The sequence below is a fragment of the Magnolia sinica genome, chromosome 11 (genome assembly GCF_029962835.1).
Source record: "Magnolia sinica isolate HGM2019 chromosome 11, MsV1, whole genome shotgun sequence".
Classification (NCBI taxonomy): Eukaryota; Viridiplantae; Streptophyta; class Magnoliopsida; order Magnoliales; family Magnoliaceae; genus Magnolia; species Magnolia sinica.
This window is the reverse complement of record NC_080583.1, coordinates 18,989,342-19,014,903: the sequence shown is the minus strand read 5'-3', so window position 1 is coordinate 19,014,903 and position 25,562 is coordinate 18,989,342. Positions and strand designations below refer to the sequence as shown.

The 25,562-nt window shown below is 41.2% G+C and overlaps 1 protein-coding gene across 1 annotated transcript in view; it reads left to right on the top strand.

Moving 5' to 3' along the window:
• The first annotated feature begins 207 nt into the window (after positions 1 to 207).
• The window catches only part of LOC131218044 (serine carboxypeptidase-like 18), an 89,213-nt gene continuing 63,858 nt past the window's right edge, over positions 208 to 25,562 (top strand). Inside the window, exons 1-2 of the mRNA XM_058212726.1 lie at positions 208 to 413; positions 1,246 to 1,391. Coding sequence (XP_058068709.1) covers positions 271 to 413; positions 1,246 to 1,391 — 289 coding nt within the window. The 5' untranslated portion in view covers positions 208 to 270. The remainder of the gene's footprint in view (positions 414 to 1,245; positions 1,392 to 25,562) is intronic.

Here is a 25,562-nt window from a genome sequence, read left to right as displayed (position 1 = left end):
CTACTTTTTGCAGTGTAGTCCACTTGATATTTGGATCTGTCTTATTTTTCTGCTCAAGCTTTACAATGAGCTAGCCAAATGAAGGGACGGCCAAATGAAGGGCCGGTTGGTATATAACACATCCCTCAGGGTGGGACCCGAATAACTTGGTGACGTCAACACACCAGCCAGCTCGGTGGTGTGTGGTACACGAGCCAATCCGAAGGGTCGAGTATCATATTTCACGGAATCTCGCCACATCTGGAGCCAGTTGACCGAAAGCAAGGCAAAATGGCGAGGGGAGGATTGCATGCGATTTCCGTTTGCATACTCATGGTGCTTTCATCCTCCTGTAAACAGCTCGCCGTCTCCCAATCAACGGTCAGATATCTTCCCGGATTTTCTGGCCCTCTCCCCTTCCGTCTAGAGACCGGGTAAGCTGTAATCCTCCTTCCTTTGCCGATCTTTGGAATTTCTCTTACGCTCTACATCTGATCTGATGATTCCTATTCGAGGGAAACGGATTGGCTACTCCCCCGCCACCAGCCAATGGCTGGTGGTCGGTGCTCTGCGCTCATGATGTATGTGTTTCATTCATAACGTCCATCTAAAGTCGACGACATTACAGGAAATAGTGTTGAATGAACGTCTACCATTAAAAACCTTTTGGGGGCCATAAAATTTTTGGATCAAGCTGATCTGTGTTTTTTCCCTTCATCTGGGCCTGTATGACCTAAGCAACAGATTAGATGTCAAATAAACAGTACATTGGGCCTTAGGAGGATTTTAATGGTGGATGTCCAATCACTATTGTTTTTTGCAGTGTGGTCCGCCTGATATTTATATATCTTTCATTTTTGGGAACAACCGTAAAATGATCTGTGAAAATGGAAGAACGGAATGGATGAAACAAATACATCATGGTGGGGCCCACAGACCACCGACCAACAGCCACCGGGCTGGTGGCAGTGGGAGTAGCCAATCCGTTTCCCTATTCGAGACAAAGATGTGGGCCACATTATAAATGGTCAAATCAGAGAAAATTGCATCTTTTGCCTGTTTCTAACCCTTTGATCTATAAAATTCTTCTGGACCATTGATCTACGCTTTTGTCAACCGTCTGGAAATGGGCGATGGATCAGATGGTTCTGAACTTTTACTTGGTGCGATTTTCGCATTTGTGCTACTCCAGTTGGCTGTCCACAAATTGGACGGTGCGGATCTATTTAAAAGTGGACCAATCTTCAATGTATGGGATTGTTGTAGGTACGTTGGTGTGGGGGAATCGGAAGAAAACCAGCTATTTTACTACTTCGTGGAGTCTGAGAAGAGCCCAAAAGAAGACCCTCTTGTGCTGTGGCTCACAGGCGGTCCTGGCTGTTCTGCGTGGAGCGGTCTTGTCTACGAAATAGGTATGTAATATGAAGGAATCCTATTGTACAGAAGTGAGGCCATTGATGATAATCTAGACCGTTGATATGTTGAGTCCCACAATGGATGATAATCTAGACCATTGATATGTTGAGTCCAGATGACCAATATGTGAGATCAGTCTAATAATCAATGTGGGCTGTACACTGGAGCCCTTAAAAGTTTTGGATCAAGCTGATATTTGTGTTTTCCCCTTATTCATTTCTATGTGACCCTGTGAACGGGTTAGATGTTGAAAAAACCTCAATGTGGGCCCATTGGAGGAAACAACTTTCAATGGTGGATGAATTAAGGCCACTTTTTCCTCTCGTGTGGGCCATTTGAGTTTTGAGTCTGCCTCATTTTCTGTTCATACACCAAAATATTCTAAGAAAATAGATGGACAGTACAGATATATCATATACATTGTGGTGGGGTACATAGATTTAAGTCAACATTTTTGTATCAATTTTTAAGGTGGAATTACTCTCACATTTTCAAACCAAGTGAAAAATTAATAATAACTTATTTACCATGATTCAAATGTATCATGGAAAATTAAACAAAGCCCTTGTAAGATGAACCTATCATCGGATTAGTGATTTGGGAAATGTACTGTCCGTGTTGAGTATGCTAGGAACATCTAAGCATGGATGTGATGTAGCACCTACCTTTAATTTTCATTGATCTTAAATCACTTCGATTGGATGACGTAACCATCTTATTAATGGTTTGGGAAATCTACTATCCCTGTTAAAGTGCTAAATAAAAGGTGGAAATTCACATATGTAAACACTCCCTCTGGGAGTGGTAATTTACATTTAAAAATGGGTAGGTGTGAGTGCATGCGTAAATGGACAGAGGAATCATAATTGCGTGGTATACTGCACACCACCAACTAAAGTCGTGTGATGACGTCAATAAGTTATGTGGCCCCAGACACTGCCCATTCACTTTGTAAGATGATTTTACTGCATGATCGTAAATGTGAGGCAGATCTAATCGAACTAGGGGTGTACACCGAGTCGAGCTGTCCTCAGCTCCACTGGGCTTGGCCACTAGCGGACCTCAGTTTGAACTCGGATTGGTCCTCGAGCCTGGCTGGCTCGGCTCAGTTTGACTAGCATCTCAGTCAGTTTGAGCTGAGTTCAAGCTAAAATCGAGCCTTTGCGGCATTTTCACAAACACATGCAGTGCACTTTCAATTAACATCAAAATCAATGAAAAATGGTATTTAGTTAATATACACACCTTCCTTGCCACTAGCCAACACTTCATTGAGTCATTTCTTCAAACATTTGGTGAGCAACATCAATATCCAAGTAATCGAGTCACCAAACTAGTTCGATCCAAGTTCAATTCGAGTTGGGGTTCGATTTGAGTCGAGTCGAGTCGAGCCTGGGCAAGCTTGAACTTGATTCGAAATTTTTTCGAGCTAAAAAAATCAGCTCGACTTCGCTCGAACTTAGCTTCAAACCAAGTTGAATCGAGCTTTTTCGAGTCAAGTTGAGCGAGCTAACTGAGCTAACTCGGTTTATGTACACCCCTAGATCGAACCACATCACATAAAGCAATGGAAAAATGACACCCATTGTTGAAACCTTCCTGGGCCCACCATAATGTTTGTTGAAACCTTCCTAGGGCCCACCATGATCTTTATTTGTCATCCAACATGTTCATGAGGTTACTTAGACCTGGATGAAGGAAAAAGACATATCAGCTTAATCTAACTATCTTGTAATGACGAGGAAGTTTTCAATGGTAGGTGTTCAATCCCCATTGCTTTAAGTGATTTGGTTCACTTGAGTTTTGGATCTTTCTCATTTTTGTGGATCATGCCCTAAAATGATGTCACAGATTGGACGGATGGTGTGGATATAACTCATACAACAGAATAGGCCTACATATAACTTGGTGACGTCAAGACACACTGCAAGCATCCCGGAAGCGGATTGTTTGGTGTACCACACACCACTGAAGGCTGGTGTGGGTACGTGTCGTGCGACATGCCAAGATGAGCCTACTCGAGCTCCAAGTTGTACGAAAAGTTCAAAGGAGATTAAGGTTACATTAGACTCACAGTGATGTATTTATTATATCTACACCGTTCATCCATTTGGTGAGATCATTTTAAAATGTGAGACCAAAATTTAGTTATATCAAAATCGTAACTAGAGTACACCATAAATATCATTATCATTGGGGACAATGATTCTCAACACTAAAACATTCGTAGGGCCACAAGAAAGTTTATTTTCCATCCAATCTATTCATGAAGACATGTAGCGGGATGAAAAGAAAAAATAAATATCATGTTGATTAAAATTCCTGTGACTCCAAAAGAGTTTCAATGGTAGACGTTCAATCCCTCACTGGTTTTTGCTGTGTAGTCCACTTAATCTTTTGATCTTTCTTATTTTTCGGCTAGAGCTTTAGGGTGAGCTCAAAAAATGAACAGATGATTTGGATATAACATATATCTCATGGAGGGACCCTCGTAACCTGGTGACCTTAACACACCAGTTAGGTTGGTGGTGTATGGTACACTAGCTAATCCACCTCCGCACGGACGTAGATTGGATGGTGTACCTCACACCAGCTATATAGCTGCTGTATTGATGTCAGCAAGTTCTACGGGTCTGATCATGAGTTATGAGTTATATCCAAACCGTCCATCCATTTGGCTAGCTCTTATTAAGGCTTGATACGAAAAATAAGATAGATCTAACTATTAAGTAGACCACACTGCAAAAAGTAGTGGGGGATTGAACATCTACCATTGAAACCCTTTTTGGGGTCACAAAAGTTTTAGATCAATATAAAATTTGTTTTTCCTCTTAATTTAGGTCTTTGTTACCTTATGAACATATTGGATGAAAAATAAATGTTATGGTGGGCCCTACGAATTGTTCAACGGTGAAAATTACTATCTCCGCTGCTATTTGTGATGTGGTCCAGATGATCTTTGGATATGATTCATTTTTTATTTTTTTTTGGATAATACTCTAAAATGATCTCTAAAAATAGATGAATAGTGTAGATATAATACATACATCACTGTGGAGCCCATGTAACTTTGATCTCCTTTGAACCATTTGTACAACTCAGAGCTTGAGGAGCATTAGTGCTCGTCTTCGCATGACACATACCTACAACAGCTATATAGCTAGTGTGTGGTACACCAACCAATCCCCTTCCCCTCCATGCATCCCAGTAGCAGGATTTCACCACCTACGGTACTTGAACCCTTGACATGGTGTTAGAACCCTTGTGAGTCTACCATTGGAGTACATCTCTGTTATAAATGGGGATGGTATGGATTACCCGACCAAATCTGCATGGGGCCCACCATGATGTATCTATTTATCCAACCCGTTCATCCATTTTCTCAAATCCTTTTAAGGGCCTATTTGGGAGTGTGGATTCTGAGCTCGTTAGATTCGGAATCCCCTAGATTTGGAATCCTCTGATTATGCACCCGAATTTTAGAATCTCTTCTCATCGAAGAGTAGTTGTGTGTAATATAATTGAGGGGGTTTGAATTTAATTACTAAATAAACTTTAATATTTTTAATTAGTGTATGTAAGTAATGTTTGACACAATGATTGTAATCATTGTTCAAGTTGTCGGCATCGCTACAAGTTTCGTTGGCCAGAGATAAAGATATAATATCATTATCGCCAATAACTGGAAATGCAGGGAAAAAGGGAGAAACATGGAGAAAATGGTAGAAATTTTTAGTGAAACTTCAAGACATGCCTAAATACACATATTTACGTATTCATGAATGAAAAAAATTGTAAAAAGAATGCATTAAATAATAAGTTTCCATTTACTGGGGGCCAAAAGACATGCGCTATCGTAAGAAATCACTCAAATAGTAACCAAAATGAGTTTATATAATGCAAATGCAAGCTTACAATAATTAAGACATGCAAAAGTAAATGAATATAAAAACATATACATTTCTGGCCATATTTCATCCCCATATAAGAGTGATGAGGTGGCTCATAATCATTGTCCGGATGCCGTGGCAGTTGAGAGTGGTACAATTGCCCAGCATGTTGGTAGTTTTGTTCCCAGGTCATCCTCTGCTCGTACCAATTGAGGAATTCTCTTATGTATCTCTGATAGTCATCCTCTCCAAACTGTACAAGTATGCTTAAATATGGGTATTGTGTGACATACATCGACAACATTTGCTGAGTAAGGTGTTGAGAGAACAAATTAAGTTCAACCCCGACTCCTTGATAGTACCTTGCTAAGTAAGGCACCCTAAATATCGTCCTGTCAAAGGGTCATGACTCGAAGAACTATCTTCCGGTTGCCTGTACCCATGAGTAGATGAGTGTGACTGAATGTCAAAGATATCATTGCCATTCCCATGATATCCCCCATGAGTATAAGGTGGGACAGAGGTGGAGCTCCCCTAATTTGAATTTATGTCTAAAGATGACAAGCTGCATGTGAGAGCATCACCGCAACGCATCTGGCTTTCTTCTTTGAACAACGCTTGAACATATATATGGGCTCTGATGCTCTCATCCTGTATGGTGGACGAGATCTATGGTCCTCGTCTTGAGTGGCATGGTTAAAGCTTTGCTCCTCAGTGAACTAGCCAATGGATCATTAGCTTTGAGCAGTCGTGTACCCCCACCACCGCCACCCACCCCCACTACTACCACCTATACTAGTGTTGGTGCCTCCGTCCCCTCCCTCATTACTGTCGTCGTCATCCCCAAGACCAGTGTCGAGTGGGGGTAGATTCTCATCATCATCACTCACTATGACTTGATGATGGGGAAGGAGCTGTGAAGATGCTTCCTCACCCTTCTACGACTTGATGATGGGGAGGGGGCCATGAAGATGCTTCCTCACCCTCATCAAAACATGCCGAACTCCTCACCAAAGATCAAAGGAGTTTGTATCCACCTTCTATTGGCTTACTACCTAATCGACATCGATACCAAGAGACGTTGCTCCCTCAGGTACCTGTGGAGTAGGGTCTCCCTCCACGTCATCTAAATCAATTAATTTGACCCACTCATAAAGTGAGTCCTCATCATTATTACCTATCTGTGTTATGGTACCTATAGACAACAGGTTAAGCAGGTCCAGATTTTCCTCCATGTCTTGGTCTACCCGCAATTGCCTCTCTCTTAACTTCATATTATAGTAGCAGTAAACGAGCTTTTGTAACTTCTCATATGTTAGCATGTTCCTCTTGCTGGTGTGTATGAGTGACCATGTGCTCTAATTCCTCTCACGAGGTGAATAAGATATAGTCTGTGCGAGAACACGGGTTGCCAATAACTGCAGTGTGGGCGAGTTGACTTCGTACATCACCCACTACTCACCTACACACACACATGAGGAACTTGATTTAGTTTGAAGCTTACATGAAAAATGTAATTACCTAATTATGTTACCATACTCACATGACAACATCGTTTTTGTCGATGCTTTTGCTAGTGTAGATGAGAACGTATCCCTAGCAACCCTAAACTGCAATAACTATACACACGGATTCACAGGTTATTATTTTTAATCACCTATATTTCTAGAGGCTATAAGGAAGAAATTTATTTGATCAATTACCATTGACAAAATCTGCTTAAATTGTATTACCTGGTTTCTGATTTCTACTTGCGCTATCGATTCTAGGAACAATCGTTCGAACACCTTGTGAACGGCCATCGTCAAATCATTATTCTCATGGAGCCGACGTTTATGATGGAATTTGGGATTCAGGTAGTATGTTAAAACTTAAATATTAGTTACTTAGTTGCATTAACATGCAAACAAAAGTGATGCTTAAAGTGCAAGTGCAAGTGATAAAAAAATATAGGTAAACGTAACAAACTTACTAGCTTAGTGGAGTGGATGCTCAAGAGTCCCGGTCCATCGTTCATCGATGATATTGTTCACCCACTGATATGAACAGGGGATTGCAATCATCGTCCCCTTTCATAGTTCTCATAAGCTCATACATTGACCCCATCGAAAGCCACATCTTATTATCTAGGGCTCGTAAGACCTTGTAGATCGAATGCAGGATAGAAATGATGTTGTGAACTCTATCCTAGAAGGAATCGGAAAGCACCATCTTCGAAACGTTCTTTACACCCTCAGTCTTCCTTTGATTCCACTCTAAGTATCTCTAAGATCTGAACACTTGAGACCCACGCGGTGTCTTCACACCCCAAGTATAGGGTTGTGATATAGTAATAATCTTGGTGAGACCGAGGTCGAACCCACAAGGATGAACCTTGTACATAATCTGAAAGTAACCAAAAATAGAACTAGATGAAGATGTAATCTAAATCAGAGGAATATGAGGGAATAATGGTGAAAATATTAATCTAAAACTTGTAAAATTCAAAGGTAGGAAACTAGGAATTCAGAGGATCCACTTGTAGAGATCAGGGAGATCTACGCTTGATTTATGCACTCAACTGGACTGCGAGTCCCATCTTCATCCAGTTGGAAGATATATCACTAAGCTCAATTTGAACTTCCTTTGATCTAGTTTTCAAAGAGATGAAAGGTATGAGAATTAGAGTTGATTCCATCACAAAACCATGCCCATGAGACAAAGTAAACAACAGAATTAAACCAATTCACGGTCAATCTGAGTGATGTATGACCCAGTTAATTAGCCGATTTTACGTATATGATAATGCTTAATGGAGTATTTTAATTGTATTTTTGTTACAGGATGGAGTCAGGAGCGTTAATTGAAAATTGATGTTAAAGGCATGGATTTCATGATCCAAAGTCTCCAGAGCACGGGATGGACTCCAGAGAACCAATAATGAAGATTTTACACGCCTAGGATCTGAGGAAAGCAAGCCAAAGGGGCCGAAAAGGGTCCAGAATGCAAGATCACATGGTTCCCGCTATCCGATCAGTTCGAAACTTCATACATGAGATGAGGGCCGTAAATTAACCGTACATATTAAATTTCAGCCATTGAGGATCTCGGGAAGTGGTCCAATGGACAGATCAGCCCATTAATCTTCACTTTGGGGCCCACCTGATATTTGGAACTGCCTCAAACTTGGTTTTGGCGGTTGGAATTATATGAAGGAAAGGATGGACGGTGCAGATTTCCCACAAACATTACATTGGGCCCCACATGCGTGAGTGTGTGCGTAAAGCACACGTGCGCCGGCTGCGCACCGCACCGCTGGGACGGTCAGCGAAAGCGCTGACCCGTCTCTCTCTCTCGCCCGCCGTTCCAGCGTCCGCAAACACGACCTGCGGTCGTCGGTTGTGGGTCCCACCTATTGTCCAAATGGACAATCCAAACCATCCATCCGCTTCCTGGGGCAGCCACAATCCACGCCAAGGTGACGGAAATGGAAAGTATAATGAATACTAGTTTTTCAACCGTTCAATGGTAAAACGGACGGTGAGTTCAAAACTCTGTGGGCCACCACAAAAATAACTCAAAATTGAGCATTCCCAACCGTTTTTTCACTCTCCATCCAATGAACGGAGTGGATTTCTAGAATACCAAGTATGTGGACCCCACCATCACAACAGCAACGGGTTTCGCGTCCGCGTAACGGACGGTCGCTGTCTGTTTTTGCGGCTGTTTGTGGACCCCACCCGTTAACCGTACGGCCGATCCGAGCCGTCCATCTCGTAGAGTGGTTCGAGAGCTTCAAAATCATGCTGATATTCTTCTCTCATGCGTGCACACGTGCGTGATACAGAGGCCACAAAAGGGCTACTCGGCGACGTTCAAAACTCTGAGTTTTTTGAGATTTCTTCTGTGGGCCGCGCTAATGGACCTTCAAAACCACCCATTCTTGACTGAAATTTCGTTCTGAATCCAATGGATGGGGTGAATTTTCCAGAAAATACCTCTGTGGGGCCCACCGATCACGGCTGCGAAAAATTACACTTCGAGTCCTTCTACGACTCTGCCACCGACCCCAGCCATCCAGCAGCTATAAAAGGGGAGTTTTGGACGTGGGAAAGGCATTCAGAACCAGGGGATTCCAGATCTGAAGCAAGGGAGAGAAGAAAGAGAAGAAAGAGAAGAAAGAAAAGAGAGAGAGATTGTTTGGTTTGTCGTTTTTTTTATGAATTTTATTTAATATTTTTTTATGGATTTTATGGGTCACTAATCTCTCAGCTAGGGCTGAGATGAAGCCCCTAATTTGATTAGCTCTTGTATTGGTTGATTTACTTTGAATATTAATTAATTTGTCTCTTTCTCTAAGTGGGCTTTATGGGTTTAAATTCTATACTTCTCCATCTATGAACTTGACCAAAGTATATATATGGATGTTGTTTGGATGCTTATTATAGGTGCTTGTGTCTGAACAAGAACCGGTTTCCTATAGAGGAAGAAACAGGGTGCTTTAATGAATGTACATTCCATGTACCCGACCAAGGATATGGGATATATCATTCATGGCATTGCTTAAAGGAATTAGACAGTCTGTATGCCCGATTAAGGACACAGATTGTGCTTTCTCTATTTAAGTGGTATCAATCTAGATCAAGGTGAATCAACAGACAAAACAAGGGTTAGGATAATTAGGGGTGGATTCGAAAGTCCTAGTGCTCTCTCTCTGATTGAATTTTCTTCCCTGTTCTTAATTAATTATTTTTCAAAAAATTGTGCTTAGTAATTCATTCCATTATTTGTTGGATTAGTTAAGGAGAATCATAGATTTGAATTGTGACGACCAGTCCTCGTGGGAACGATCTCGTAATACGTACCGTATCTACATCTGATTCGTATACTTGCGAGTTTAAAAATCATTTAAATCATGTTGGTTTAAATAAAACATCATAAACATGAGGAACCAATCAGAAAGATGTATGAATGTTAGGAAGGATTCCATCATCCAACCATGTCCAAGGGCAACGGTGAATAACATGGCTTCCTATCTTCACAATCAAAATAATGAAAAGGAAATACTCAAAGCTATCGCAGATCAATTGTAATTTCAGTCACAACAAACCATTAAAAACTTAAAGCATTCCTATTAATCAAACTATAATCAAAGTAGTTTATAACATGAATTAAAACCATAAAATCCTTTCCATCACACCACAAGCTTCACATCTTAGCCCTAGCTAAGAGGTTTATCCCGACATGATTGGGTTAGATCTCTTAAAAATTATAAGGAAAAAAAAAACCAGTAAATAAAACAAATAAAAACTCTAAAAATTCTCTCTCTCTCTTTCTCTCTCTCTCTCTCACTAACGTCCCAGGATTCAATGCCTTGATCTCCACTTCTCCTCTCCTTTTAAAGGCATCAAGGTCGGTAGAAGTGTGGAGAGGTGGAGTCGTTTGGCTTGTATCAGTCGGTGAAGGAAATCAGTACGCAGTGGAGTCGGTGCTGTTTACACAAGAAAAGGAGGACCCATCTTGCATAGATGCTTGGTGGGGCCCATCTTCTATGGTTACTGAAGAATCAGGTCTGTCCACTAGTTTTGTGGTATCGATTTAAGGTACTCTTCCAATATTGAATTGAATTCGAGCTCTGAATGGACCACAACATTACTCAACGTGGTAGTTTGTTCCTTGCTCTACGTTTTTGAATGACTTCCTGGGTGCATGAAACTGATTGGGTTTTGGTCGATGCTCTACCTTGGACATGATGGACGTCGCAGATCATCCATTTAGTGATCGTGGTGGGTCACCTCAACTCCCAGCGGATGGACAACATTCGGAAGCGTCCAGGCTACGCAATTTCTTGCGCTGGTTCTTGGTGGGGTCCACTTCATCTGTCCTTTATGAAATCCATGCCGTCCACCAAATTCTTCTCGAAAAACTAGTTAAGTATGGTTTGTTTTGGCTTAGATTCGGTGTGGCCCACGTGACTTGTGCTTTTACCGTTCGTCCTACGTTTGGACGGTTGAGATCTGATTTCTGCTGTCTTTTGAAATTCTGTCACCTAAGCCTGAGTGAGAGGGGCTGTGTGAGTCTTATGGTTGGTTAGGATCGGACTGTCAAATCATGGTGGTGGCCCACAAGAAACCAACCGCGAGTGCTATTCGGTTGTTGGCGAAAACAGAACTCCGTTTCTGTTTTGTTAAAGAGGGTCGGTTAACGGTCGTTTGACCGAAGACCTTGGTTCAGTGTGGTGCGGGAGTGCACCTCCTATGCACTCCCACCCCATATGTAGGGTCCACTGTGATGGTATATTAGAAATCTGTTCCATCCATCCATTCTGTCATATCATTTAAGGCATTGAGTCTAAAATTGAGGCATATCCAAAGATCAGGTGGGCCCAAAATCGATGGCTTATGGGCTGATCTGTCCATTGGGCCACTTCCACAGGGATCCAAGGGCTGAAATTTGACTTGTACGGTTAATTTATGGTCCTCAGGCCATATATAAAGTTTCAAGCCAATCAGATGGTGGGAACCCTGTGATCTTGCATTTTGGATGATTTTCAGGCCTCTTTAATGTGACTGACTTGATTTTCTCAGATCTTTGGCGTGTAAATTTTTTAATCTCGGTCCCCTGGGGTCCGTCCCTTGCCTTGGTGATTTATGAGCATTAAATCCATGCTTTTAGTACCCTTTTCCAGTCCAGGCTCCTAAATACACCCTGCATCACAATACCGTTTAAAATGGGATGTTAAACAGTATCATGCTCATAAAATCAGGTAATAACTAGGGTTTAATATGTAATATTTGACCCTCAACAGCTGTATAAGTTGTTGAGTGCAATGAAGTTGTGAACCGTGTTGTGCTTGGTCTAACGATGTCCCCTCCATAACACTCACTCATTACAGGTATCAACCATGAGTAATTGTATATAAAGTTTGTCACTTTTCTCGCATCCTGGATGGTCTTCTTGATAAAATTCCTTTGACTTATCCCCTTGAGCATTAAATCAATACAGTGTGCTGCACATGGGGTCCAATAGAGATTGTACCTCCTCATCAATTTATTTCATGCCTTAACGAACGCACACCATCATCCGTTAGAACTTGGAAAACATTCTGCGACCTAACATCTTTAATCACATCTTTTAGGAGCTCATATATGTATTTGTGATCTTTTTTATTAGCTGATGCATTAATGGATCTGAGGAAAACGAGCTGCCCTCTATAGTACTCCATGAAATTGATAATGGACAATTTCGTGGGTCTCGTCCACCCATCACACATGATCGTCACCCCGTACTGCTTCCAGTTTGGCTTGAGTATATGTACCCAAGCTTGCATCTCCTCGTACTTCTGATTGATGTAGGCGCCAAGAATCTCCTGTGGCGTCGGAGGCTTCACACCAGGCCTGGCACGCTGCACCTCCTCGATCATTTTTTTAACGTGAGGACTGGCTATTGCATTTACTGGTACATGGCTCGAGATGAACCACTTAGATATAATGCCCCCCACTTTCTCCCCGAGCCCCTTGTTTTACATATTTTTTAATCTCTTTAGATTAACGTCTGCAATGGGTGTATCTATGACACAAGCGCTTTGCGTGCGTTGTAGGCCATGCCCGCCAGAATCACTACCACCCATACTGCCTCTCCCAAATCATCTGCTACTCCCACCAGTCTCATGTCGGGATGTCCCAAACAACTGCCTACTATCATCAAACCATCTTTTTTGCTCCTCATCCCACTCTGATGCTCGAGACTCACAAATTACTTGTCTAAACTCCCTCATATCTCAAGCTGTAACACAGTCATGGGGATATGCGATCCCCTCCTCGTCGTCATCATCTTACTCATCGATAGCACCTAGGCCCTGTCCAGTGCCTCGTAGCTCCTCCCTCAAATCCCTCTCCTAATCTTTCTGTTACTGCTTGTGTGACTTTGCTTCAGTCAACACTCTTCTTATCTCCTCTCTCACTGGCTTCGTTACACATGGGCAATCTTTCACGTTTTTGTATCCCCCTGCCAAATGTCGCTTCAGCATAAACACTCTCCCACTCTGTATCACTTGGCCACAATAGTTGCACATGGCTTCATATTTATTCCCTTCCACTGGCCGTTCATGTTTCCACCCAATGTCCCTTGCTCCTTTGCCTAATCTAGACGACATTTTACTCCCTAATAGCATACAAATTTGCAATAATTGACAAAAAAGAGCATCGACTCGTATTTAGTGTAATAAGCCCAAATCAGTTGAAGGGCTAGGATGTTACCACCCCTAGCTTTTAAGGCTAGGATGTAATTATCCATTTCTAAATGTAAATTACCACCCCTCGCTTTTATGGCAGCCAATTTAGATATATAGTACATGTTATGATGGGTCCACATAACTTAGTGACATCTGTAGCTAGTTAACTTTGATCATTCCAGTGTTCCATAGTAAGCTAACCTTAAAGCGTAGACAATAGATACAGTACATAAATCACCTTAGGCCCTAGGGAATCTACTCAATACATAATCTGCAGACTCTTTCATCAAATGTAAGTTACATGAAACTTTGATGTGATTTAACATCCTAGCCCTTCAACTGATTTGGACTTATTACACTGAATATGCATGAGTCGATACTCTTTTTTGTCAATTATTGCGAATTTGTATGTTACTAGGGAGCAAAATGTCACCTGGATCGGGAAAAGAAGGATCAAGGGACATTGGGTGGAAACATGGATGACTAGTGGAGGGGAATAAATATAGAGCCATATGAAACTACTGTGGCTAAGCGATATAGAGTGGGGGAGTGTCTAGGCCGAAGGAACATTTGGCAGAGGGATACAAGAATGTGAAAGACTGCCCAAGTATAACAAAGCCAATGAGAGAGGAGATGAGAAGAGTGATGACTGAAGCAAAATCACACAAGCTGCGGCAGAAGGATTAGGAGAGGGATCTGAGCGAGGAGTTATGAGGCACTGGACGAGGTTTAGATACTATCGACGAGTGAGATGATAACGACGATGAGGGGATCGCATATCCCAATGACTATGTTACGACTCGAGATAAGAGTGAGTTTAGACAAGTGATTTGTGAGTCTCGGGCATCAGAGTGGGAGTGGGAGTAAAAAAGACAGTTTGATGAGAGTAGGCCATTGTTTGGGACGTCCCGACATGAGGCTAGTGGAAGTAACAGATGATTTGAGGGAGACAGTATAGATAGTAGTGGTTCTAGCGGGCATGGCCTACAACGCACGCAAAGAGCTTATGTCACAAATGCATCCATTGCAGGCGTTAATCAAAAGAGATTAAAAAATATGTGGACCAAGGGCTCAGGGAAAAAGTGGAGGGGGGGGGGGGGGGGGGGGAGCTATAACTAGGTGGTTCATCTCTAGCCATATACCAACAAATGCAGCAGCCAATCATCACTTCAAAAAATATAATTGAGGAGGTGAAGCGTGCAGGGCTTGGCATGAAGCCTTTGACATCACAGGAGATTCTTGGCGCCTACCTCGATCGGGAGTACGAGGAGATGAAGGCTTGAGTACTTGGATTCAAGTCAAACTCGAAGCAGTACAGGATGATGATCATGTGTGATGAGTGGACAGGACCCACAAAATTGTCCATTATCAATTTCATGCGACATGATTTGCCATAAACTTCATTGCACTCGACAACTTATACAAGTACTGCGTGGGTCTCAGGAATTTATTCAGATCTGAGAGATACTTAGAGTGGAATCAGAAGAAGACTGAGGGTGCAAAGAATGTTTCAAAGATGGTGCTTTTCGATTACTTTTGAGATAGAGTTCACAACGTCATTTCTATCTTGCATCCGATCTACAAGGTCCTACGAGCCGTAAACAATGAGATGTAGCCTTTGATGGGGTCAATGTATGAGCTTATGAGAATTATGAGAGAGGGAATAATGACTACAATCCCTAGTTCATATCAGTGGGTGATCAATGTCATCGATGAATGATGGAACCGGACTCTCGAGCATCCACTTCACCAAGCTGGTAAGTTTGTTACGTATACATATCTTTTTTTTTTTTTACTTGCACTTATGCTTTAAGCATCACTTCTGTTTGCATGTTAATGCAACTGAGTAACTAATATTTGGGTTTCAGCATACTACTCGAATCCCAAATTTTATCATAAATGTCAGCTCCATGAGAATAATGATTTGACGATGGCCGTTCACGAGGTGTTCGAACGATTGTTCCCAGAATCGACAACACAAGCAGAATTAGGTAACCAGGTAATGCAATTTAAGGAGATTTTGCCAATGGTAATTGATAAATTAAATTTTCTTCCTTATAGCCTATAGAAATATGGGTGATTAAAAATAATGACCCATAAATCTATGTTTTCAGTTGTTATGGTTTAGGGATGCGAGGGGTTCCCATCCGCACTAGCAAAAGCATTGACAAAAGTGATGTTGCCGTGTGAGTATGGTAACATAATTATGTAATTACATTTTTCATTTAAACTTCAAACTAAAACAAGCTCCTCATAGATATATATAGGTGAGTGGTGGGCAATGTATGGAGTTGACACGCCCGCACTGCAGTTATTTGCAGCCCGTGTTCTTGCATAGACTATCCTATTCACCGTGTAAAAGGGATTAGAGCACATGGTCAGTCATACACACCAACAATAGGAATAGGCTGGTATATGAGAAGTTGTAGAAGCTCGTTTATTACGACTATAATATGAAGTTAAGAGAGAAGCAGTTGCGGGTGACTGAGACATGGAGAAAAATCTGGACCCGCTTGACCTATTGTCTATATGTACCATGGCACCGACAGTGTTCGAGTGGTCGATATCGCTACAAGTTTCGTTGACTGGAGATAAAGATATAATATCGTTATCGTCGATTACCGAAAATGTGAAGAAAATTGGCGAAACATGGGGAAAATGATGAAATTTTTTAGTGAAACTTCAGGGCATGCCTAAATACACATATTTACATATTTAGGAATAAAAAAATTACAAAAAGAATGCATTAATTAATAAGTTTTCATTTAATGGGGCCCAAAAATCATGCTCTGTTGTAAGAAATCACTCCAATTGTAACCAAAATGAATTCATATAATACAAATGCAACTGGCATATAATAATTAAGCCATGCAAAAGTTAATGAACTAAAAAAGTACACCTTTCTTGAGACATGGAATCTATATAGTGGTATACTTGGTGATGGATGGCTTGGATATGACACTTGTTTGACATACTGACGCATCCTTCCAATTTTTCAAATCATTTTATGGTATAAGCCTAAAAAATAGGTAGATCCAAATCTCAAGTGGACCACATCACAGGAAACAGTGTTGATTGAATGCCCACCATTAAAAACTTCTTAAGGGCCACAAGTTTTGCATCAAATTGGTCTGTATGACCTAATCAATAGGTTAGATGTCAAATAAACACTACAATGAACCCTGGGAGGTTTTTAATGGTGGGCATTCGATCGCTACTATTTCCTGTGGTGTGATCCACCCGAGATTTATATATGCTTGATGTCTTGGATCAAGATCTAAAATGATCTGAAAAAATGGATGGACAGCGTAGATCAAATAAATACATCATGATTAGGCCCATATAGCACCAACCACTAGCCATCAGGCTAACGTCACTAGCCAAATCATGTCCTGGCATAAGGACTTTGTGTACCCACCGTGACGCATCTGCTTTATCATGTTCCCAATAACGAGGTGGCTATTGTATAGTGTTCCATGGGCCCACCATGATATATGTCAGAAATCCACCCCATTCATCCTTTTCAGCATATCATTTTAGTTCATGGTCCCAAAAATGAGGTAGATCCAAATTTCAAGTGGACCACACCAAAGGAAACAGTAGTGATTGAATCCCACCATTAAAAACTTTTAAGGTGTCACAAAAAGTTTTCGATCAAGTTGATAATTGTGTTTTCGATTCAGATGAAGCATATCCAATGATCAAACGGACCACTTGAGAGGTTGGATGGCAAAAAAACATTACAATGGCCTTAGGAAGTTTATAATGGTTGGTATTTAATCACCACTGCTTCCTTTGGTGTGGTCCACCTGAGATGCGGATTTACCATATTTTTGGGCTCATGCCCTAAAAATATCTGGCAAAATATATGGATGGTATTGATAAAATATATCGAATTGTAATGGATCTCATAGAGCAACGAGCCACCAACTTGGAGACCTAAATGAGTTGGATGTGGGAAGTCGACTGCGCACCGTGTAAATTATTACCTTGAGTGGACCAAGTCAACTCTTTGGGGCCCATTGTGATTTATATACTTTATCCACTCCATCCATCCATTTTTACCATATAATTATAGCTCTTGATTCCAAAGATGAAGCATATCCAATGATCAAGTGGACCACACTGCAGTGAATAGTGTGAATTGAATGTCTATCGTTGAAAATTTCTTAGGGGCCATAGAAGTTTTGGATCCATGTAATTTTTATTTTTTTCCTTCATCATGTCCATGACTATGTGATCTTATGGACAGCTTGGATGACAAATAAACATCACTATGGCCCTAGGAAGTTTTCAACGATAGGAATCATTTTCCTCACTGCTTTCTGTGGTGTGGTGCACCCAAGCTTTGGATCTGTCTCATTTTTTGGCTCATGACCTAAAATAATCTCTCCAAATGGATGGACTATGTGGATATAACATATACATCATGGTGGGGTCCATGGAACTTGGTCACATCCACGCCACGTCGCCACTGAGGTCGCATGCACCACGCGTAACACCTAATCCGCGGACGCAGATTTCCTACAAAAGACAAAGTTCCTGCACTGGAAACTTGGGTGGGGCCCAACATGATGTTTTTGAGAAATCCACACCGTAAATCTGTTTTCTTAGCCCATTTTAGGACTTGAGACCAAAAGTGAGAAGGATCCAAGACTCAAGTGGGCCGCACTAGAGGAAAAGGTAGGTAGGAAAATTCCTATTGTTGAAAACTCTCTGGAGTAGAAAGTGATGTTTACATGTCATCCATACCGTTAATAACGTCATTCCTACTGGGATGAACTGAAAACACAAATATTAGCCTGATTCAAAACTTCTGTGGCCCCACGAATATTTCAACTGTGTATGTTTAATACTCACATTTTAGGCCCACTTGAATATTAAATATTGCTCATTTTTGGCCCTTTATTGTAAAAATATCTTAGAAAACAGATGGACGGAATGGATTTCTCACAAACATCACGGTGGGCCCCACGTAGGTTTCCAGCGCAGGAAGTTCCTGTGAAAAGCTTTCGCAGTAAATCCGCGTCCTCCCTATAAAAGGGTTTCAAAACCCTAAACTCTCGAAAAACATGCCCGTAGAAGAGGTTCTTTCAAGGGAACCTTAAGGGCCTGTTTGTTTTCTCATAGAAATGGGAAATACAAAGTAAATAGAAATTATTACGATTTCGCCGTGTTTGAAAATTCATAGGAATTTGTGCCTTTGAAATTAGTTCAAAAGAGCTAATTTTAAATTTTGAACTATAAGGTAATGCGTATGATATATCCATTCCATCCATCTGTTTTATTATAATATTTTGGAGCATGAGACAAAAAATGAAACAGATCCAATGCTCAAGTGGCCCACGCTAAAAGAAACAGTGGCCCCACAAAGTTTTTAATGGTAAGTATTAGATTCCCTTTTTTGTATGACATGGTCCACTTGAGTATTGGATATGCCTCAATTTTTTACTTATGCTATGAATTCAACTGGAATAATGGATGAACGGTGTGGATAAGCGAAATGCAGCACAGTGGGACCCATAGATATTTTATAATATTCTTGGTTTTTGTGGCAAAATGTAAGCAGTCAAATCAGGTATGTTGTAAATGTACAGGGAAATAATTATTACCTTTTTACACTGTATTTACCATTTCACCAGAAAATCAAACATGCCCTAAAATCCCAAAAATCTCAAAAAATTCCTAAGATTTCACATGTTCTTCGTCGGAATCATCATTTGACAGGGCCGTGATCAACGATCCGATTCTACAAGTACACTTCCAAAAGTTTCTTTTTCCCTTTTTTTGGATTTTTTTTTTCTTTTTTTGTACTTACGTAGCCCTCGATATTATCGTCCCTTTTATTGTTGAAAAGGAGTTGTTGGCACTTGACAGGGCTGCGATTTCTGGTCGACAACTGTATTTTACATGAAAAATCAATAAAATCGCCGAATATTCGCCATTTTTAGAAGAGAAACAAAAAAAGTGAGTTTCGGTGTCGTAACTCAGGCGATACCGATAATATTGGCGATATTATCGATTTTTTCACCGATAATATGAACACTGGACACAGATAGGTGATGATGATGACTCACTTTATGAGTGGGTCAAATCACTTAATTTAGATGACGCGGAGGGAGGCCCTACTTCACAGGTAGCCGAGGGAGCAACATCTCTTAGTATCGATGTTGATCAGGTAGTAAGCCAACAATAGGTGGATATAGACTCCTTTGATCTTTGGTGAGGAGTTCGGCACATTCCGATGAGGGTGAGGAAGCATCTTCACAGCCCCCTCCCCATCATCAAGTCATAATGAGTGATGATGATGAGAATTCACCCCCACTCGACATTGGTCCTAGGGACGACGACGACGGTGATGAGGGAGGGGACGGAGGCACCGGCACTAGTATAGATCGTACTAGTGGGGGTGGGGTGGCGGTGGTGGGGGGTATACGACGGCTCAGAGCCAACGATTTGTTGGCTAGTTCACTGAGGAGTAGAGCTTTGACCATGCCACTCAGGACGAGGACCATGGATCTCGTTCACCATCAAGGGTGAGAGCATCAGAGCCCACATATATGTTCGAGCGTTATTCGAAGAAGAAAATTGGACGCCTTGCGGCTGCTGCTCTCACATATAACTTGTCATTTATGGACATAAATTTAGATTAGGGGAGTTTCACCTCCGTCCCACCTTATGCTAATGGGGGATATCACGGGTATGGACATGACAACTCTGACATTTAATCACACTCATCTACCCATGGGTACAGGCAACCGGAAGGTAGTTCTTTGAGTCATGATCCTTTGACAGGAGGATATTAGGGGTACCGTATGACTGACGACAATACTATTAAGGAGTCGGGGTTGGACTTGATCTGTTCCCTTAGCAAATGCCGTCGATGTATGTCATGGAATACCCACTTCTAGGCGTACTCATACAGTTCGGGGATGACAACTATCAGAGGTACATTAGAGAGTTCCTCAATGAGCAGTGGATGACTTGGGAATAGTACTGTCAATATGTTGGGCAATAGTACTAGTCTCAACTGCCAAGGGATCCGGGTAATAATTATGAGTCATCTCATCACTCTATGTGGGGATGAAATATGGGTAGAAATGTGTATTTTTTTAAAAAAAATCATTCACTTTTACATGTCTTAATTATTATAAGCTTACATTTGTATTATATAAACTCATTTTGGTTACTATTTAAGTGATTTCTTACGATAGCGCATGCCTTTTGGCTCTCATTAAATGGAAACTTATTATTTAATGCATTCTTTTTGTAATTTTTTTCATTCCTATATATGTAAATATGTGTATTTAGGCATGTCCTGAAGTTTCATTGAAAAATTTCACCATTTTCTCCATGTTTCCCCCTTTTCCCCTGTATTTCCGGTTATCCATGATATTATTGGCGATAACGATATTATATCTTTATCTCCGGCGCGCGAAACTTGTAGCGATACCGACAACTCGAACACTAGGTATAGCCCACTAGAGCGTTGGATCTACCTTGTTTTTTGGGCTTATATCTTAACATGATTTGAGAAAAGGGATGGATGGTGTGGATAAATAAATACATCATGATGGGCCTCCACACAGATTTGATCATATGCTTAAAGGTCCAACTAATTCAGGACCTCACAGTCGGACATAATTCGCTTCCTGAGTAATTTAGGACCCTTTCGCATACACATAAGCAAACACGTAGAAATCCGTTACATCTACAATAGATGGGAAGCAGAAGAGTACCCGGTAATTAAGTACCCTACAACATATTGGGTATACTCTATGTGGCCACTATGATGTATGTGTCACTTTGTCCATCCATTTTATCAGCTCATTTTAGGGCATGAAACCAAAATTGAAGCATATCCAAAGCTCAAGTGGACCACACAACAGGAAAGGGTGGGGATAATGAAGTCCACCATATTAAAACCTTCCTAGGGCCCATAGTGATGTTTATTTGTCATCCAATCGGTTTGTAAGGTCATACAAACATGGATGAAGCAAAAACACCAATAATAGCTTCATCCAAAACTTATGTGACCATGAAGAAGTTTCCAACCGTAAGTATCCAAGTCCCACCGTTTTCCTGTGGTATGGTCCACTCAAGCTTTGGATATGCTTCAATTTTGGGTTCATGGTAATATGAGCTATACAAAAATTAATAGACAGTGTGGATAAGATGCGTAAATGATGGTAGGCCCACATAGTTTACTCAGTACATTGGTATGCTACCCTGTATGCAATCCGTGTCCAAGCAAGCACGCGTATTCGGTGGATCCCCGGATCCATCGCGGTGGTTGAATCCCTGACTGTGGGAACCATTTTGATGTATTTGTCTTAAATCCACCATCTATCCGACTTTCCAGCTTGTTTTAGTACATGATTCCAAAATTGCATTAGATCCAAATCTCAAGCAGACCACACCACAGGAAACAGAGGTGATTGAATGCCCACCATTAAAAAGTACGTGGGTCCATCTGAGATTTTTATCTACTGCATTTTGTAGCAATCACCAATGTCTTTGTTGCCCCAAGAAGTTTTTAAGAGCAATCACCAATGTCTTTGTTCCGTGGTCCATCTGAGATCTTTATCTGCCTGCATTTTGTAGCTAATGCTCTAAAAATGCGATGGAGAAATAGATGTACAGCGTGGATGTAAGACACATGCCTCAAGGTGGGCTTCATAGTCAGGGATCCACTGAATCGACAGCCAAAATGAACTCGTTGATGAGGTTTGAGAGGTCTTTCTATGTAGGAATAGGAAAGAAAGGAAAGCTAACCTAGGGACTAGGCTGCCAATGGGCCGGGTTAGGGCCAGGCTGAGTTCTGTCCAAGTCGGGCTTGCAATTCTGAACTTAAGCCCAAATTGGCCCTGTGATGGGCTAAAATAGTCCAGCTCGAGTCTGGTCCAGGACATTTACACAAAGCTCACCTGAGTTTGCCCAAGCCCAAGCCCTGAATATCTGTGGATAAATGATATTTTGGTGTGCTTCATGTGTGAGAGGGAGGGAGAGAATGAAAGAAAATGGGAGAAAATTAGGTTTAGAAAAGACCTATCGGCGAGGTTAGATTTATGTGCTTTTGGCCTGCTAAGCCCGAGTCTGGCCCGATATACAATTAGGCTCCCCATTTAAGCCCGAGCCTAACTGTTGGGCCTGATACACTACACCAAACCAGCCCCCAATACGGGCCAAGCTCCAAGGCTAAAAATTAATGAGAATGATCCCTTGTTGTTATAGTGCTCCTAGTAGGATGGGTCCATTTTGGTAGTTCAATTGATCAATTGGAACCGTCTATTAATTCCAGAACATATTTCATATAACACCATGCAAAAAATTCAGTGATCAAACGGTCTAATCCATCCTCGATTTGGAACTTTCCATACCCATCCCTTTTCTAAGCTATGTAGGGAGTGACGATGATGATTTAACGGAAATGTTCTTCAAAATCATAACCATTCAGTAATCCATGATGGGCTTTAACAAATAGATGGATCGGATTGTTGATTGGACCTATTTTAATGTAAACAATCTTGACCATCTATATTAAATAACTTTGGTCAATGATTAATATTTGTTGGATTAGTGCAATGTTTGAATGGGAGCCCTGAAACAGGTTAAGATCAAATGAATAATATGTATTTTTTAAAAAAAAAAATTTTAAAGGAGAGCTTCTCATTAATCAAAATGGTCCATTACATTCGAGAGACCCCCTGGAGAAAAAAGACCCAAGGGACTCCTATCATAGGATCGAAGTATAAACAGAGCTCTATACAGAAAAAACCAAAACAGAGAGAACCCGCAACGTAGCGACGACCCGTCTCGACTCTCGAACCATCCCTAATGGACCCGAGCCCCACCTTGTTAAGGAATAACAAACCTCTAACCTTAGTAGGAAGGTTCCCATGGCAGTGACTCAGCACACTGTCTTGCCCTGAACTCCCCAAACGAGCCATCTGGTCAGCCACGGTGTTTCCTTCCCTGAAGATATGCTGGAAAATAAAATTTCCCCATTGCCCAATGTGGTTAATCCTCTGGATCCAATACCCCCATTTCCAGCCGGGGTTAGCTATGTTAGACAGGAAATTGACCGCCAGCTGCGAATCTGATTCCACAATCACATTCGTAAAACCGCTACGAATACACAAATCCATTCCATCCAAAATTACTCTCAGCTCTGCATTTACATTCGAGTCCTCTCCATATCCAATGGAGAAAGTGAATTGAAAATTACCTTTGTCGTCTCTACACACACCTCCCTCACCTGAGTTACCTGGATTGCCGAGGGACGAACCGTCCACATTAATCTTCACCCAACCTGGTTGCGATTAGTTCAATGAATTGGACTAAATTAGATTGTCCAAGTGGACTAGTGCAACTAGGGGCATATAAGTTATAATGCTATAAAGCATTTCTTAAATTTAAGAATTAAACAAAATCTAGAAAAAAAAAAAAAAAAAAAGGAAAGAAGGGAGGGGAGGGCTTCTAGGTAGGCTGTTTTGTTTGAAATATGTAATTCTTTTAGAGTGTGTTCGGACAGTCAAGAGAGATGGGATTAGATGGGATTAGGAGGGTTGCGTGCCATCCCATCCTGTCTGCTGTTTGGGATGGCGGGATGTATTTCATCCACCATGCCCTCGTAAACACCGCCCCGTCTTTGATATGGATTTTGCCAATCCCGAGGTGTAAGTTTTCACCGCTATGTGGGGCCCACCGAGATATCAATGAGATATCCACTCCCTCCATCATTTTCACCCGCCTACATTCAGCCATGAACCTGCCTTGAGCCAGATATAAAATAGTGAGTGGCGCACACCACAAGAAACAGTGGAGATGCAAAGCCATTCATTTGTGATGGTCCAAACAAGCTGCTGTATATCCCACGGGCTATTGCAAACCCATGGGGTCAACGGACAAACACTGACACCACCATCATTACCTTAAAAACCATTCCATCCCTCCTAATCCCATGGGATTGGTCCGGCCAAATACGCCCTTAGTTTATTTATCAATGCGGGCGGTGAAACTTATGGGTCACTTGCAGGATTTGATCGTTTACATGTTCTTTGAACCTTTTCAAAAGCTGAAAATGGATGGTGAACTGACTAGATGTCCACCTAACCACTATCTGAGTAGAGAGATCTAATTACCCCTCTAATTTTATAGTTAAGATAATCTTGGATGACGATCAACGGTTTAGGTCGATTATGGGGTGGCTTAGATGGACAATGAGTATAATCTTATCTTTGATTTCTCTCTATTAATTTTGTCGTTGTTTTCTTTCTTTTTCTTTTCTTTTCTTTTTTATGCCTTCTATGAGGGATCTCTTCATGTTTGAATGTTTGAATAAGATTGAGATAAACACTCTAATTCAAAATCTATCCCCTATCCTCTACGATCCTTTCTCTATTACCTTAGGTGGCATCAAAATATCATTTATGTTCGAGATTTGTTCATTCATAACATAACATCAAGTCCTTAGATTATTTAAGATAGTGGAATATGTCTTTAATGGCTTGCCAATGAGACTGTCCTGAGTTATTCTGATAATGAGTGACTATGCTAACTGTATAATTAATTTTCAATTTGGTATAAAGCATGTCATACATTAATGTTGGGTTTGTATCCCAACTACTTGCCGATGTGTGGCTGCAGCCACCGTAGAATAAAAGACTGAAAAGAGAAAGATATGAACTGCTGCTGTATTTTCTTATGAATAGAAACGAATTACATTGCTGCCTTTATAGGCTTTCTTATACTATGAAATTACTAATTTATCCCTGTCTAGATTCATCCTAGGGGCATCTAAAGAAAGAAAAAATCCAAAGGAAAAATCTACTGTTTATCTTCTCCAACTAATATTCTAAACTTAGAAAAATCTCACAGCAAAATAAAAAAATCTTACAGCTAGCATGCATAGCTAGCACACGCACCCTTCACACGGTTTTGGATTTGCAAAATCCTCCACCGTATCCAACACTCCCCTTCAAACCAAAACCGGCTTCATTCCGAGCATCGTTCTTAGTCGTTTGAATGCATCTGTCGGCAATGCCTTTGTAAAAATATTCGCC